Below are 15,000 nucleotides of genomic sequence, written 5' to 3'. Positions count from 1 at the left end.
ATTATCGCTAAGATACGTAGAAAGGTAGCATTGTCTGTGCACATAATGTCTGCCAAATGTAGATGACAAATAACTTAAAGTGACATACGACATTATCTATATATTAATACGTGAAGCAAAAACTTTGTACATATCCCTTTTTACGAAAATTGCGCGCACGGAGGTGCATGCAATTTTCCACACTTATAGAGAATATAGAGAAGAAGTGCTCAATGCTAATATATTTTTTTAAATAATGCATGAAAGATACATTAAATCAATAAAGAAAACATTACACACACACACTACATACCATGTATTTGACGCACACACACATGCATACTATTTAATTTTATTGTCAAACTTTTGTTCTTGACGTCTGTGGTCAAATTGAGAATACATGGATTAAATATTGTTTGACTTTATTAATATTTTTTTATAGTGTAGCCTTGGCGAAATTTGTGATTATAGAAGTATAAAATACAATCATAATAGTGTACAAACTTACAATTACAATTACTTATAGTCGAATTTCGACTACTGCGGGTCCTCTAGTTGATAGAAAGATATGAACATATAAAGTACAATTTTAGTTATTTATTCATAGTTTTATTTTGTTTGTTCGATACTCGAAATTCAACCATAATCACTATTACTTCAGGTTTAAATTCATTTCATAGATTATATTCTCTCTTCTTTCGTTGAAGTTTATCATGTAGCAAAATTATCAGGAATCATCATCTTATTTAATAAATAACGTGTAATTAGATGAGATTTGCATTTAGTTTTATTTATCATAAAATGAAAACAAATTTCACCTTAGATGCCTGTGAAAAATACTGTTTGTTGCTTTATTAAAATTATCGCTAAATCTGGTTTCAATTATTTAATATAACCCAGAGTAAATCAAAGGTTCTTCCCGGTTTTTTAATTTGTCTATATTAAATTTAAATAAAACGATTATTGATTAATTTTACAGCAACAAATTATTTACTAAATCGAAAAATTAATCCAGATGAGAACAGAAGAGATTTGATTTACGGTAGTGCTGGAGACGCTACTCTGAATTACCATCGAAACTCATTAGACAAACAAACTTACATGCCTTGGAATTCTAAAGGAAGGTAGAAATTATAAAAAGTATTCGAATGCGTTTACAAACAATAATGTGTCACTTTCTATTTATATTGTAAGTATTTTATTCATTCAGAAAACATAAGAAGAAAGGAATGTCTCCGGAAACGTATAATTCAAAATATCCTTATGATTACATGAACAATATACGGGACGTTGCCAACGAAAACATTTCCTCCTGCGCCGAAAATTCTAGGTAAAGTATTTCATTAGTTCTATTTTCAGTCGTAGCATACATAGTTCCCGAAATAGCATTCGAAAACAGCTCCTCCTTGCATTTCCTCCAAACGTATCTGTTGCGAGAATTGAATGTTTAGTTTAGCATTTAATATTTTTAGTGTTTGCAGTACAGATCAAGAGGGTTTCCAAAAGGCAGAGGCGTTTCCTTTCAAACATACGCCAAGCGGTTATCTTAAGGTCCAGTCGAATCAAGTAAGGAGAGGGTCAGGTTTTTTTCTAAAAAAAAAAAAAACAATAATAGCATTTTATGTTTTCAATAAAAAGCAAGAACTTTTTAATTTCAAAAAACTATAATCGATATTTTCTTATAAGTAACTAGCTGTACCCGTCCGCTTCGCTGGGCTTTTAAAATTAACATTATTATTTCTCACCCCCCACAAAGATTCTCATTATTAACGCCTCCGCAACTGGTGTAGGGAGTCCAACACTCATATAAATATTAGCCTATCCATTAAGTACATGTATTTTCTACATGGATACCAAGTTTCAAGTCAATCGGATGCATGGTTCAGTAGTTATAACGGAACATCCGTAAAAACCACTGTAGATTTATATATTAGTATAGATAAACTGAAAAAGGTCCTTTACTACTAGTGAACGTTTTTCATGTAACGTAGAAATGATTTTCAAAATTGAGAGAATTTGTTATAGGCCCTATAGCTCGCGTTCAACACATTAACACGTTGCGCTTGTGTAGTGTTTATGAATAAGCGCGTGGCTTGACGTCACACTGCATTTTGTTTGTTAAGCTATTGCATAGCTTTTATCGCGGGCCTTGAGCGCGGCGACCGAATCATGAAATTCCGTAACGAAAAAAACCTAACTCCCCTCACTCCGCCTACCATGTAGCTCGCGTTCAACACATTCACACGTTGCGCTTGTGTAGTGTTTGTGAATAAGTGCGTGGCGTAACGTCACACTGCATGCGCATCATGAAATTCTGCCCATCTCTCCCTCGCGCGGTCTAGCTTATGAGTGTGAAGGGGACACTTAAGGTTTTGCTTTTATTAATGTTTAATATAGCGTGGTCTTGTTTTATTATTGTTTTAATATTAAATTATCATTGTCTAATTATAATTGCATAAGTTGATAAAAAATGCTATGCAATAGCTTTACCGCGGCAGTTCCCGAGTGCCACAGGTTTTTTTTTTTTTACGCAGGTTGTATTCCAATCGTCAACAGTAGGAGTTCTACTCGCAGATCCAACGCAAGCCAAAGTTAAAGTTAAATTTGAAGGAAAAGCCGCCGGTGAACCAGATGATGACACGTCAGAAAATTTTGTATGTAATCGTAAAATCTGTCACCAAAAAAATAAACAGACTTGTATCCAGATCCTAATTCGAACTCTATTATCGTTTTGAATTTAAGGAAAATGATAATGAACCCGAACCCCTATTACGATTTGGTAATAGAGAAAATATACAAGTAAGAAACGCAGATGTTAAAACTAGAGTGAGAAATAGCAAATCGGTTAGTAGTAAGGATGAAAAAGGAAAAGACTTGGCTAGCCTCGGCTACACTACATCGGAACCAATAGATTGGATGCGGGTTCAGTTACCAAAAAAACAAGACCTATTCCAAGAGTTCTATCGAAGAGTCCACAACTTCATGTACGTTTATTTAAAATAGTCATAAAACCAATATACAACGAAACACTATCGTTGTCGGCTATATTCAGAAGTGACGGAACCAATTAATAATTAAAAACAAATGACTAAGACTAGTTAATACAAAATAATAACTACTAAACTTGATTTGTAAACAAGCTAATGTAACCTAGATATTTAAAGAAGTTACCGCAAAACAGTCATTCAAATGCGTGTAGCCATGCAAAAGTATTAGTATAAAATCAATTTGATATAGTTTATAAGTTTACTGGCCCGTGTGTTGTTAAACAATTATCCATGGATAGCGTGAGGACATAATCGAAATCCTCCGAAGTGATATCCGCTAGATTGTACATGTGACTGTTTCGTTGTACAAATAGACAAGACAACGATAGATGATCAGTTGGGCGCGACATGTCAGTTGCGAGAATTTAAAAATGTCCTTATCCATTAAAAAGCGTTATTGTATCTTGCGGAAACGTCATGGGGTGCTGGCACGGTGGAGCTGTCTGTCAATGCTGAATTTGAATCTGCAACTAGTCTGCCATGAGTAAAGTCGTGATCAATGAGCCCTAAATTGAAATTGAATCTAAAATATTTGATTTTTAGATCATTTAAAAAAATACAAGCCCTAATAAGGATTTTTAATATCGACAAACTGCTATTGATTTTTTATAATGCTGTGAGGTAACGTAATATAAAATATCGCTGCCTATTGATTACTAACAGCACCGTCATGTTGTTTCTTCGTAACGCCATTAGCAATAAATAAGCTAAGTGTAATAACTGTAAAGTTTTACGAAACTGTAAAACAGTTTAGTTTTATTAAAATTAAATTATACTGTTGATACCAGTCAACAGCACCTATTATTATCCTAATCACAAAGATAAAAATGTATTAAATATTTCTTTATCTTGTAATCATTTTCCAGCAGCGTACCTACTTTTACTGATACATGATTTGCAGAAATACCGACGCTGTGGTGCGTATCGATAATAATGAATTGCGATGTCATCAAATAGTTTTGCAAGTTTATTCTTCGTTCTTCGATGCTAATGTCAATAAAGAAATCGATTTACCATCGGTAAATTATCAACGTTCTTCTAAACGAATGCATATCCGATTTCGAAATACTAATTTATAATTACTATTTGTAGTCCAAAGTAACACCGGAAGCTTTCCGTTCAATCTACGAATGGATGGTTTATAATGGCTGCGAAAGTAATAAGGTTCTTAAAAGGGAAAACATATTGGACATTTTCTGTGCTGCACAATATCTGTCAATTAAAGGTATTTAGTGTATACAATTGATTTTACGCTTTTTATTTTTAAAATATAAAAACGTATATTTGTCGTTTATTTCGATTAAGACCAAACTTTGTACAGTTTTTCAACGAAGGTTTTCGCCGTATATCCAAACAACGTTATATTAAATGTACAACGTATATCAAATGGTGCACTATTTGTTTCAACAATGTTAATAGATTGAAAAGTGTTCAAGTGTTGTGTAGAGTAATATGTTTGTTAAAGCCACTGCAGGCATCGAAATTAAGACCTACCTAATTATCATTATCGCTCATAGACATTACCAATACCAAGGTCACAACCAAACGCGCCACCTACCAGGGCTAGTACATCGTAGTGATATAAAGAAAATTTGCCCAGTTTCAATACCTATTGAAAATAATCCTAAAAAAACTTTTTCGCTCCGTATTCATCTCATAACTTTCAGATTTAGAAGACCAATGCCGGGCGTTTATATTAAACGAGAATTTATTCTGTGAGGATACAGCATTCGCTTTGTTCAGGGAAGCAAAACTAAAAGGGATGACGCCCGTTGTGGATATAATGGTATTTATTTAAAAAAAAAAACATTTTGTTATAAGCTATAAAGAGCAACGCTTATGCCTCAGTTGCATAAGTCGACGAGCCATATTAATGGACGTTGGTTCCAAACTCAATTAAATAATTTACAGGGTTGACAGGGTGGGGGTATTCACCAATACAAATTAACGTTATACATTTTTATAGTTTAATTCCGATGCCTACAAGTATGTTCATAATAGACTCGAATATACAGGCTCATTATTTAGTTATCCCTTGAGGATCGAACATTTTAAGTAAATAAAGTTTCAAGTAAAATAAGTTCTAATCTAAAATAAGCTCTTTAACGTGTATTTTTCTTTAACAACTTAAATCAAAGACAACACTTTTATTTCAATTAGGAAAAAATAATTACGATATCGTCTTCGTTCTAATTTTATTAATTCGACCTAAAGTTATTTTATTGGCATTAATTATTTTATTTTTAAGGTACCACGTGTAATGCGATTCTTCCTTCCGCTAGTCGCGTCTAAAGATTTTTTGGATCTCGATCACGAGGAAGTCATGATCTTTCTCAAATCAAACTACATTTGCGTTACCAGGTAATCATAAAACCACATCATAGTATTATTTCTTCGATGAATTTCAATGCTTAAAGTCTGAAAAGCTATTTTGCTTCTTAAACTATTATTATAAAAACCAAACTCGATTAATTCTTGATAATGGTCATGTTACGCTCTTCTGCGACCGATCTATTATCACGGACAGGGCTATTTCACCAATGAGATATCGGTATATAGATTGATCCGTGTATAGATAGAGCCGTGTCAATTCTTCATGAGAAGAACTTCGAGAAAAATGAAAGAGATAAATTGATAAAATATGTAAATTAACCAATTTAGGATTTTCATTTTGATGCTTCAAGCGAAATGGAAGTCCTTATGGCTGGAGTGCGTTGGTTACACGGCGATTGGTCTTCGCGTCGTCATTACGCTATTGAAATAATGCGCTGTGTCCGTTTTGGTTTGATCTCGCCGTGGCAGCTAGTTGACATCAAGCGTAACCCTGACAATTCGGAAATCTTGGAGATTGTCAACGAGCCTGAAGTACAGCAGATGGTTGACGACGGACTTGCGTTAGTTGCCGTTGTAAAAGTAGTTTGGAACAAATAGCATTTATTATGTTCGATATTGTCTTTTAAGTGTTAAAAATATATTAAATTTTTATAATAAGACCTGTAACTGTTCTCACGGGATGATCTATCTCTACTAATACTAATAATATTTAAATCTAAAGTAGTTTTCACGGATGTTCCGTTATAACTACTGAACCATGCATCCGATTGACTTGAAACTTGGTATCCATCTAGAAAATATATGTACTTAATGGATAGGCTAAGATTTATATGAGTGTTGGACTCCCTACACCAGTTGCAGGGGCGTTAATGATGAGAATCTTTGTGGGGGCGAGAAATAATAATGGTTATTTTAAATGCCCAGCGAAGCGGACGGGTACAGCTAGTAATGTCATAATCATACTTAATACCGACAACATATTTACAAAACAAAAAACAAAGCTAGGGAACAATGGCCACAAAACGAGTAAAAATGGATGATGAGGATTTTTCCGTGTTGTCTAATTATCCAGATACGAATGTAGAATGAAAAACAAGAAGACATCCTTGTAGTAAATTTTTATTACATACTTTATATCGTGTTAATATTTTAATTACAGTTATGTAATCATAAAGTATTGGTACGGGAACAATTCAAAGAACTATTATCACTGGATCGACGTTCTCGGTCTCACAGAACCGGCCGAAAGGAATTGGATCGGTGATGAAAAGGTTAATATTAACTTAACTTATTTTTTTAATTCGTTTAAGATCTCAATACTTTTCCAGTTGCCAGTGACTGATTTAGGCTTGATGCCGTCCTAGGCCCTGTTTATCGCGCCGGCCTTAATGTTAGAATAAATTTTACGACATGATGACCGTTTTTTTTTTGATAACGCCATCTTGTTGTGTCTTTAAAGCGGTTAGTTGCCCTCAATTAAGAAAAATAGTATTATTATTCGCCAATAGATGTCGGGAAGAGTTTATTATTGAAAACACGAATAAAACAACGTTTTCTGAAAATAAATCGTAGCTAGATCGATTTATCGCCCCCGAAATCCCCTGTATACTAATTTTTATGAAAGTAGTTTTTATTAATTAGTTTAATAGTTAGTTTTTTCTAATTAAAAAAAAAATAGAGCAACTTAATTTTAGCCGATGTAAAAATCTATTTTTTTCATCAGTCTTTTATTGGGAAAGTCTATGATATTTTTTTATTATACGATAAGGGCATTTGCAGATATACATATAATTAATTATGACGTGATTTCATTTAAATGTGGAATGGACGAGAGTCATTAATCAAGCCTAAATAACTCTTGACATTGAGCTTACATTTACATGATTACATTGATTACATTTTGAAATGATGAATCTTAAGCCTGTATATTTTTCTTATATTACTGTTGAACAAAAAAGAAACTTTCAAATAAGCGTTGGTTCGTGAAACTAAATCTTAATCGTTAAAGCAATTACTAAAGAATTCTTTTTTTAAATTAAATTTAAAAAATATTGCAAAGCATTACAATAGATAAAGAATTCAAACTTTCCTTAACAACGAAAATTTGTATATATTCTACCGGCAGTTTCATAACAGATAAACATGATTAAATTACGGCGCCGGTGCTTGCCGAATTCATAAATCGATTAACGTTTACATTTCAGAACCACGTGACGTACAAGGATTTCCTAAAATACCTCGAACAGTTCATGGTCCCGAGAGACCAGATGTATCAACAGATGGCGATGATGCAGCCACCTAGGAGGAGCGAAGATTTACCGGGTTCAGTTAAATTATCTATACTAATATATAAATCTACAGTGGTTTTTACGGATGTTCCATTATAACTACTGAACCGTGGATTCGGTTGACTTGAAACTTGATATCCATGTAGAAAATACATGTACTTAATGAATAGGCTAATATTTATATGAATGTTGGACTCCCTACACCAGTTGCGGGGGCGTTAATGATGAGAATCTTTGTGGGGGAGAAATAATAATTTTAAATACCCAGCGAAGCGGACGGGTACAGCTAGTATGTTTTTAAAATTGATGTTGGTCTATAGCTTGCCGTTTTTACTTTTTTATCCGAATGAGGTTCACGTTTGCGTGTAATGGAACTTTTTTTTATTTAGAATTGTTTCTAATTAATTAATATCTTTTTCGATTATTCAGGAAAGCATTTGATTTTGAAATCATTTAGTTAGGGACGGTTTTGCATATCATAACAAACGCTACCCCCCTAGTACTGGATTTCTTTCTTAACAATGTTTTTGATTCACCGTTACGATAACTTAGTAAGTATCGATATCGCCCGGCCGGCACCTACTGAGCTATGAGAGTTTTCGAAAGCGTTGAAATTGTTTTATTTATCGCCTAAAATGAGTAAATGTGAAGATAGGATTATGGTAAACACATAGATATTAGAATGTAAAAAGCGACCTATCTTGAGACATCAGATCGAATTTACTGTTGCATAAAAATGACGTTATCTGCGTTCGGTGTACTTAGTGCGAGTTTTTTTAACGTATATTGTATATAATTTGTATGGAGTTGGAACGTTTGTCTACGTTTGCCGCTGGGGGTGCTGTTCTAACTGGTGCATACAAATTTGAGTTAACTCTTACACTATCGAGAACATTAAAAAACTCACACTAAGCACACAGTTCCTTTCAGAGCGGACCGTATCATTGAATTACTGTCACAATAGGGTGGTAAAGACCAACAGTACTTTAGACAAGATACATCCAAGGAGTTAGCAAAAATAGAGATTTGTTTTTTGCTAAGGACGATACTCGAATTAAAATCGTATAATGTATTTCAGCGCAATATAAAAACGTCAACAAATAACAAACACCCTAGTCGTCCGTAACCAAAAAAACGGTAAAATGTTCGAAATGTCAGAAATAATATAATGATATTCAAAACGCAAGATAAAACCTTAAACATAATTGTAATTATTTATATTCCAATTTCATCATCGAAACATTCTTATTGTCGGTATCCTGAAAAAGCACATTTCTGACAATGAACAGACAGAACAAACTCGGCTGTTTATACTATACTAGCTGACCCGGCAGACTTCGTAGTGCCTCAATCGATAAATGAAAGACCAACGGGGGGACACATCAAAGGAAAAACAAAATTATTTAATTCCGAGCATTTTCATATTTATCTACCTTTTAAACCTTCTCTGGACTTCCACAAATAATTCAAGATCAAAATTAGCCAAATCGGTTCAGCCGTTCTCGAGTTTTAGCTAAGTAACGAACAACAATTCAGTTTTATATATAAATATACTATTATTCATTTTGTTCGTTTTCTTTTAAAAGCACATATAATTAGTGCAATGAAACATTGTTGCTGGACTATGAGAAGGTAGATATATGTAAGGAAACCAGAGTCGCGTAACCGTATCTCACTGTTAATAATCAAACTATTATCATAATAACGTAAGTAGCTGTGGTCCAGAATGTATAGCTATTGTATATATATGTAAATTGTTTAGATTTGTACAAGTTTCACATCTGAACTAGGTGCCTTCTGACTTTATTAAATAAAACTAGCGACACATTGATAACTGAAAATTAATCCCTTATGAAAAATGAAGGCAATAGACATATGTGTGAATATGTTATTCTTATATTAACGTCAGGCAGTTTACGAGGCATGGACAATGACAAAATGGAAATGAGAAGGCCAAAAATGGACTTTCCACTTCCAGCTACATTGAAAGGGTTGGCTAATGTCAAGGATGATTTTCCTACGATGAGCGAATTCTTCGAAAGTAGAAGAAAGGCAAGTAGACTACAAATAAATTAAACGAGCCATAGATTATAAAGTACATCCTTATTTTGTTTCAATTTCGTACACTGATTAAAACTGTTTGGATTGATCTTGAATAGGGCTTTTTTGTGCTATTTTAAAAGAAGATATTTGTTATTGCACCCCTGTGGTAGAGAAACAATTTGTTTTTAAATTTTGCTTCGGAATACTTAACTAATACAAATATTAAAAAACGTACCATCAATAACAGCAATGACTTTCGCTTCACGCTTCATGAAAGCTAATGACATATCCTTTTTTAAACAAAATTTTAAAAGAGTTAGCGGCTTAGCTGTGCCTCTAGTATTGTTGATGTTCATGAACAATAGCAATCACTCACCATCAAATCTGTCGTATGCTCGTCGGCCTTATAAACTTATAACATAAGATCCAAATTGAAAATAATGAGCAAATATATTGTTTAGATGAAAGAAGGCAGCCAGTCTCCTTCGCCAGTACGATCGCCACCTGTAGATCTAGAAATACCCGAATTGACTGATCGAAGGAATGCACAAGCTGAAAAACGTCCAAGAGAAATGAAGGCACCGGTGAAAATAACAGTTTCTAATGAATTTTAATCTAATTTATATACTGCGTAATTTGACGTGTACCTAGAAATGAATTTTAAAAAAAATGTAGTGTATACATAAGTACATAATTAAATACAAATAATGCTTATGGTAAGAAACATTCACGTGATCTACAATTCATCAATTGCGAACCTTCTAGCAGTAGGCTTTTTTATTTATTGCTTAGATGGGTGGATGAGCTCACAGCCCGCCTGGTGTTAAGTTACCGGAGCCCATAAACATCTACAACGTAAATGCGCCACCCACCTTGAGATATAAGTTCTAAGGTCTCATGTATAGTTACAACGGCTGCCCCACCCTTAGCCGAAACGCATTACTGCTTCACGGAAGAAATGCCAGGGTGGTGGTACCTACCCGTGCGGACTCACAATAGGTCCCACCACCATTAAAACTCTGTGGTCGAAAGCCAAATAGAACTATTATTCGTACCATTCTCGTCCCTATCCAAATGTAATAGCAATGTTAAAAATTCGCTACCTTAAAATACTTAATGATTTAAGAAGGTATTTAAATTGAATTTCCGTTTTGACCACAGATCAATTTATTTTTGTCCAATCAATTACCTGTATGTTTTCAGGTTGGAAATCAGCAACAAGTGCAAATGTTTGAGCTTCCCGAGAAGGAATCAGTTTTGAACAGCGAATCGAGTAGTGTTACCACAGAAAGCAGTGCAACCACTAGAGTAAGGATGATACCTTGTATGTTTTTTAGTTTATTTTTTTTTTAATTTTTATAGCTTAGATGGGTGGACGAGCTCACAGCCCACCTGGTGTTAAGTGGTTACTGGAGCCCTTAGACATCTATAATGTAAATGCGCCACCCACCTTGAGATATAAGTTCTAAGGTTTCAGTATAGTTACAACGGCTACCCCACCCTTCAAACCGAAACGCATTACTGCTTCACGGCAGAAATAGGCGGGGTGGTGGTACCTGGCCGTGCGGACACAAGAGATCCTACCACCAGTGAAAAAATTATCCCTGAAAAATGTATCCTTGAAAAACTCCACTGGGGCTTTATCGTATTATTCTATGAGTACAGTGATCAGTTTAAGCTGTTGTAATCAATTGGACTCGATTCCGTCTAAATCAATTAAAAGAAGATTCCTAAAATAATATTTGCTTTTAACATTGGTAATACTAGAGGTAGATCCAGCCATTGCTTATGAAAAGCCAATATAAGCTTCGTTTGACGAAGGATATATATTTTTTTTTTGGTCAGGAGGAAATCGCCGGACTCCCACCCTCCACAGGGGATGGCGGGCGGGGCATGTCGGAGTCGAACCAACTTAAACCTCCTATCGCTCAACAACCAGCATCCAAACCTCGCATGAGACAAAACTCATGAAAAGGCAAAGGGGGAGAGGGAAGCGCTTAGTGCGGAGCACGTCTCTTCCATCACCCTCCCCCTCGGGACGCCGTACTGGCGGTTGTCGGCGCCACGACTACCAGCCCTCTCGGTCGGCAGGCTATCCGGAGCCCGTCTACATGGCGCCGGTTAGAATGGGTTATCCTACGGAATACCCCGCTGGGTCTCAAAACCAGCGTGGGTTGAGGATAGCCGGCCTTCCATCACCCGGATGCTCTTACGTAAAACGTGTACAGAGCAGCTTGCACGTCGTCTTCTTAGGCTACCTTCGCCGGTCCCCAGACCGACATGTGAGGGGGACCCGAAACACTTAGAGGACCGGGGCTTGGGACCTGGCCGCCGCCCGATGGCGGCGGGCTTGTGCGTCTCTCACGCGCCCCGCCACCTCCTTCTGCGAGATGGTGCACTCGCAGAAGTCGAGCATCGCCTTTCACGACTCGTCGTCGCCGAGCATCGATGCCACAACACTCGGCAACGACAAGTCGTTTCCTATTTTTGCGACGAGGACACGGCGCCACTCCTCCCATGCGGGGCAGGCAACGAGCGTGTGCTCCGCCGTGTCCAAGTCGCAACCACAATGGTGGCACTCTGCCGTCGGCTCGGTGACGAAGGATATGTACCTAGTCAGGTCATAAATTCTGTCACATGTTTAATGTAAAATAATTGAAACAAGTTTATTCATTATGTAACCACTCATATACCAAAATGAACTTAACAAAACATAGATTCTTATGACACTAAAGTTTATTCAAAATGACCTCTGTGATTTTGAATACAGGCCTTCAATTTGCGCGGCCAATCGTCTATCGCAGCACGAACGAGGTCCATGTCAATATCGGCAGCTGCCTTAATCAAGGATGTCTTGAGTGACTCCAAATTGGGATGAGGCTTTGAGCACGCCTTTTCCTCCAAGTGTTGCCATATCTTGTAATCTAACGGATTCAAATCTAGACTGGAGGAGGGCCAGTCTTCGTGCCGGATGAAGTCGATTTCACGCGCCGCCAGCCAGTCTTGTGTGCTCTTCGCTCTATGAGCTGGCGCCGAATCTTGTTGGAATACCCAGTGCCTGTTATTGAACATGGTATGAGAAACAGGTTCCCTAAGGTTCGTCAGGACTGTATTGATACACAACTGCATTCGTTTTTACACCTTTCTCACAAAAATGTACCTCTGTTAAGCCCCAATAAGAAACTCCCAACCATACCATGAGCGAGGATGGAAAATGACCTCGTTGGACACGCGGAATACGGTTGCTCGCTTCTTCACTACTGTGTGCGTACACCTTATCATTTTGTTTGTTGTAGCTCTCTTCTACGGTAAAAATTTTTTCATCCGAAAAAAGAATTTCCCGATATTTTTTTCCCGCGTACCGCTTCAACAAAGCGGGGCATCTCTTCAGTCTCAGGTCCATAAGACGAGCATTCAAACGATGTCCTGTTTTTCTTCGATATGCCCGAAGCCCTAAGTCTTCATTTAACACCCTTTTCACCGTGGTTCTGCTTAACCCCATCTGAAGGGCCAACAGTTTCTGCTTACGTTTGGGATTTCTTTGAATTCGCGCCTTCACACTTTTATCACTGCTGGAGTCCTAACAGACCGAGGGCGACCACTTCTTGACCTGTCATCTACACTAGAGTCTTCATTGTATCGTTTGATGGTACGATAAACGAATCTTTTGGTTATATTCAAATTTTTCAATATGTTAAAAATTTGAATTGGCGCGTAACCGCAACGATGCAACGCAATAACTGCAACACGGTCTTCTTTAAGCGTCCACTCCATATTTAAAAATGAGTAAAATTCTAAAAGTATACCTTTTTATTTTCATGAACAATTCGAAATTCGAATTCAATAAACTTTTTTGTGGCCAGCATTCTAAAAGAAAAGTTTTTACTGGGTGACAATACTTATGACCTGACTAGTTACATTTCAGAAACCATTAAAAGAAACCGCTTGTCACCACATGGATTCTAAGCTCCTTCGCCCAGCCGTTTACGCTCATATAAATAGAAACCTGATAGATAAATTGATTAATAACGTATAATTTATTTATTTTTTTAATAAATCGTATATTTGTAGGAAAACTATGGAAACGAAAAAAGACACAGTATAGCTGCTTCGTACCTTGCCTCTGCTACTGCGGCTTTAGGATACAAAAGGTAATGTTTCTGTGATAAATTTTCACTTAAAAATGCAAATTAACGGCTAAATGCATGTTTTGGAACGAAGTTCCTGAAGGGACTAAGCGGAGGGGTACCCTAACCGGGAAAAAACATTCGTAACGTAAGATTTTTATTAGTAATGCACACAGTGTACGACTTAACTTTGTAATAACGTACAGACGTACGTAAAATAACATTTTTTTTATCATTCATTGACCACGATCTCAGAGCGTTTGTTTGCGCAATACACTAACTCTTATGCAAACAACCGTGAATGAAGTGTACCACAATAAGTTCGCACGTTACCGAATGACCGTGGATGGACCGATGGACTTCAGCAATGCCAGGGGCAGAGCCAAGCCGCTGCCTACAATATAATTTCCTAATTATAATAAAAGTTTAGATCCTATATTTCTTAGCTGTAATAAACCTATAACTTTATTGTATCGTTTTTGAAAAGACGCTTTTAATGCTCAGAAATTCACAAGCTCCATCGGCTTCTCGGGGACGCACAAGTACAAACGTCACTCGCCAGGAAACGGCTCCGTCCACTGTTGCTCCAGCGGCTCCGAACAACGTGAACACCCCGCAGATATCACTCTTCAACCAATCGAAAGATTCGATAGCCAGAATTACTATGTAAGACTATCCACGCTCGTAACTAATATTTTTTTGTCTTTTTTTAAGTAATGTTTTAATATATTTTTATTCCGTTATAAATAACAACTTGTTGAGATTATTGAAAAATTATAACAGGTGCCAAAGTGGTTGGCGAGTGATGGAATGCATCGGAACTATAAAAAATGCTCAGAAACGTCATATGTGCGTTTCGTTTCACGCTATGTACATAGATCTTGAACAAAGTCTTTTTTTGTTTTCAACGTTACAACGTGAATGCAACCCGACTTGAGACATGAGGTCGATTTACCAAATGTATTATATAACCGCTCTATCGCCCTAAGAACCAGAACGTATAACTGCTTTAGGGCATAAATATTCAGTTTGCTTAATGCAAGTTTTTTAACATTCTCGATAGCGTAAAAGTTAACTCAAATTTGTATGGAGTTGGATCGTTTGTCTACGTTTGCCGCTAGGGGCGCTGTTCCAACTCCATACAAATTTGAGTTAGCTTGTACGCTATCGAGAACGTTAAAA

General features: G+C 36.4%; 1 protein-coding gene across 6 annotated transcripts in view; it reads left to right on the top strand.

Annotated features, from left to right (window-relative positions):
- Nucleotides 1-15,000, top strand: part of LOC101738452 (uncharacterized) — a 31,012-nt gene that overhangs the window by 3,252 nt on the left and 12,760 nt on the right. For 5 of the 6 annotated variants that reach the window (XM_062670481.1, XM_038013383.2, XM_062670483.1 and 2 more), the window contains 17 exons: nucleotides 959-1,103; nucleotides 1,190-1,309; nucleotides 1,452-1,545; nucleotides 2,514-2,633; nucleotides 2,722-2,963; nucleotides 3,928-4,045; nucleotides 4,119-4,251; nucleotides 4,694-4,812; nucleotides 5,275-5,387; nucleotides 5,711-5,920; nucleotides 6,520-6,631; nucleotides 7,565-7,682; nucleotides 9,558-9,700; nucleotides 10,153-10,275; nucleotides 10,895-10,999; nucleotides 13,763-13,842; nucleotides 14,323-14,484. In XM_062670481.1, the coding sequence (XP_062526465.1) occupies nucleotides 959-1,103; nucleotides 1,190-1,309; nucleotides 1,452-1,545; nucleotides 2,514-2,633; nucleotides 2,722-2,963; nucleotides 3,928-4,045; nucleotides 4,119-4,251; nucleotides 4,694-4,812; nucleotides 5,275-5,387; nucleotides 5,711-5,920; nucleotides 6,520-6,631; nucleotides 7,565-7,682; nucleotides 9,558-9,700; nucleotides 10,153-10,275; nucleotides 10,895-10,999; nucleotides 13,763-13,842; nucleotides 14,323-14,484 (2,257 nt within the window). The remainder of the gene's footprint in view (nucleotides 1-958; nucleotides 1,104-1,189; nucleotides 1,310-1,451; nucleotides 1,546-2,513; nucleotides 2,634-2,721; nucleotides 2,964-3,927; nucleotides 4,046-4,118; nucleotides 4,252-4,693; nucleotides 4,813-5,274; nucleotides 5,388-5,710; nucleotides 5,921-6,519; nucleotides 6,632-7,564; nucleotides 7,683-9,557; nucleotides 9,701-10,152; nucleotides 10,276-10,894; nucleotides 11,000-13,762; nucleotides 13,843-14,322; nucleotides 14,485-15,000) is intronic. The other variant, XM_062670482.1, reaches the window with a different exon arrangement.

The sequence above is a fragment of the Bombyx mori genome, chromosome 10 (assembly GCF_030269925.1).
Source record: "Bombyx mori chromosome 10, ASM3026992v2".
Taxonomy (NCBI): Eukaryota; Metazoa; Arthropoda; class Insecta; order Lepidoptera; family Bombycidae; genus Bombyx; species Bombyx mori.
Note: the sequence above shows the minus strand (reverse complement) of the source record. Positions and strands in the feature narration are given on the sequence as shown.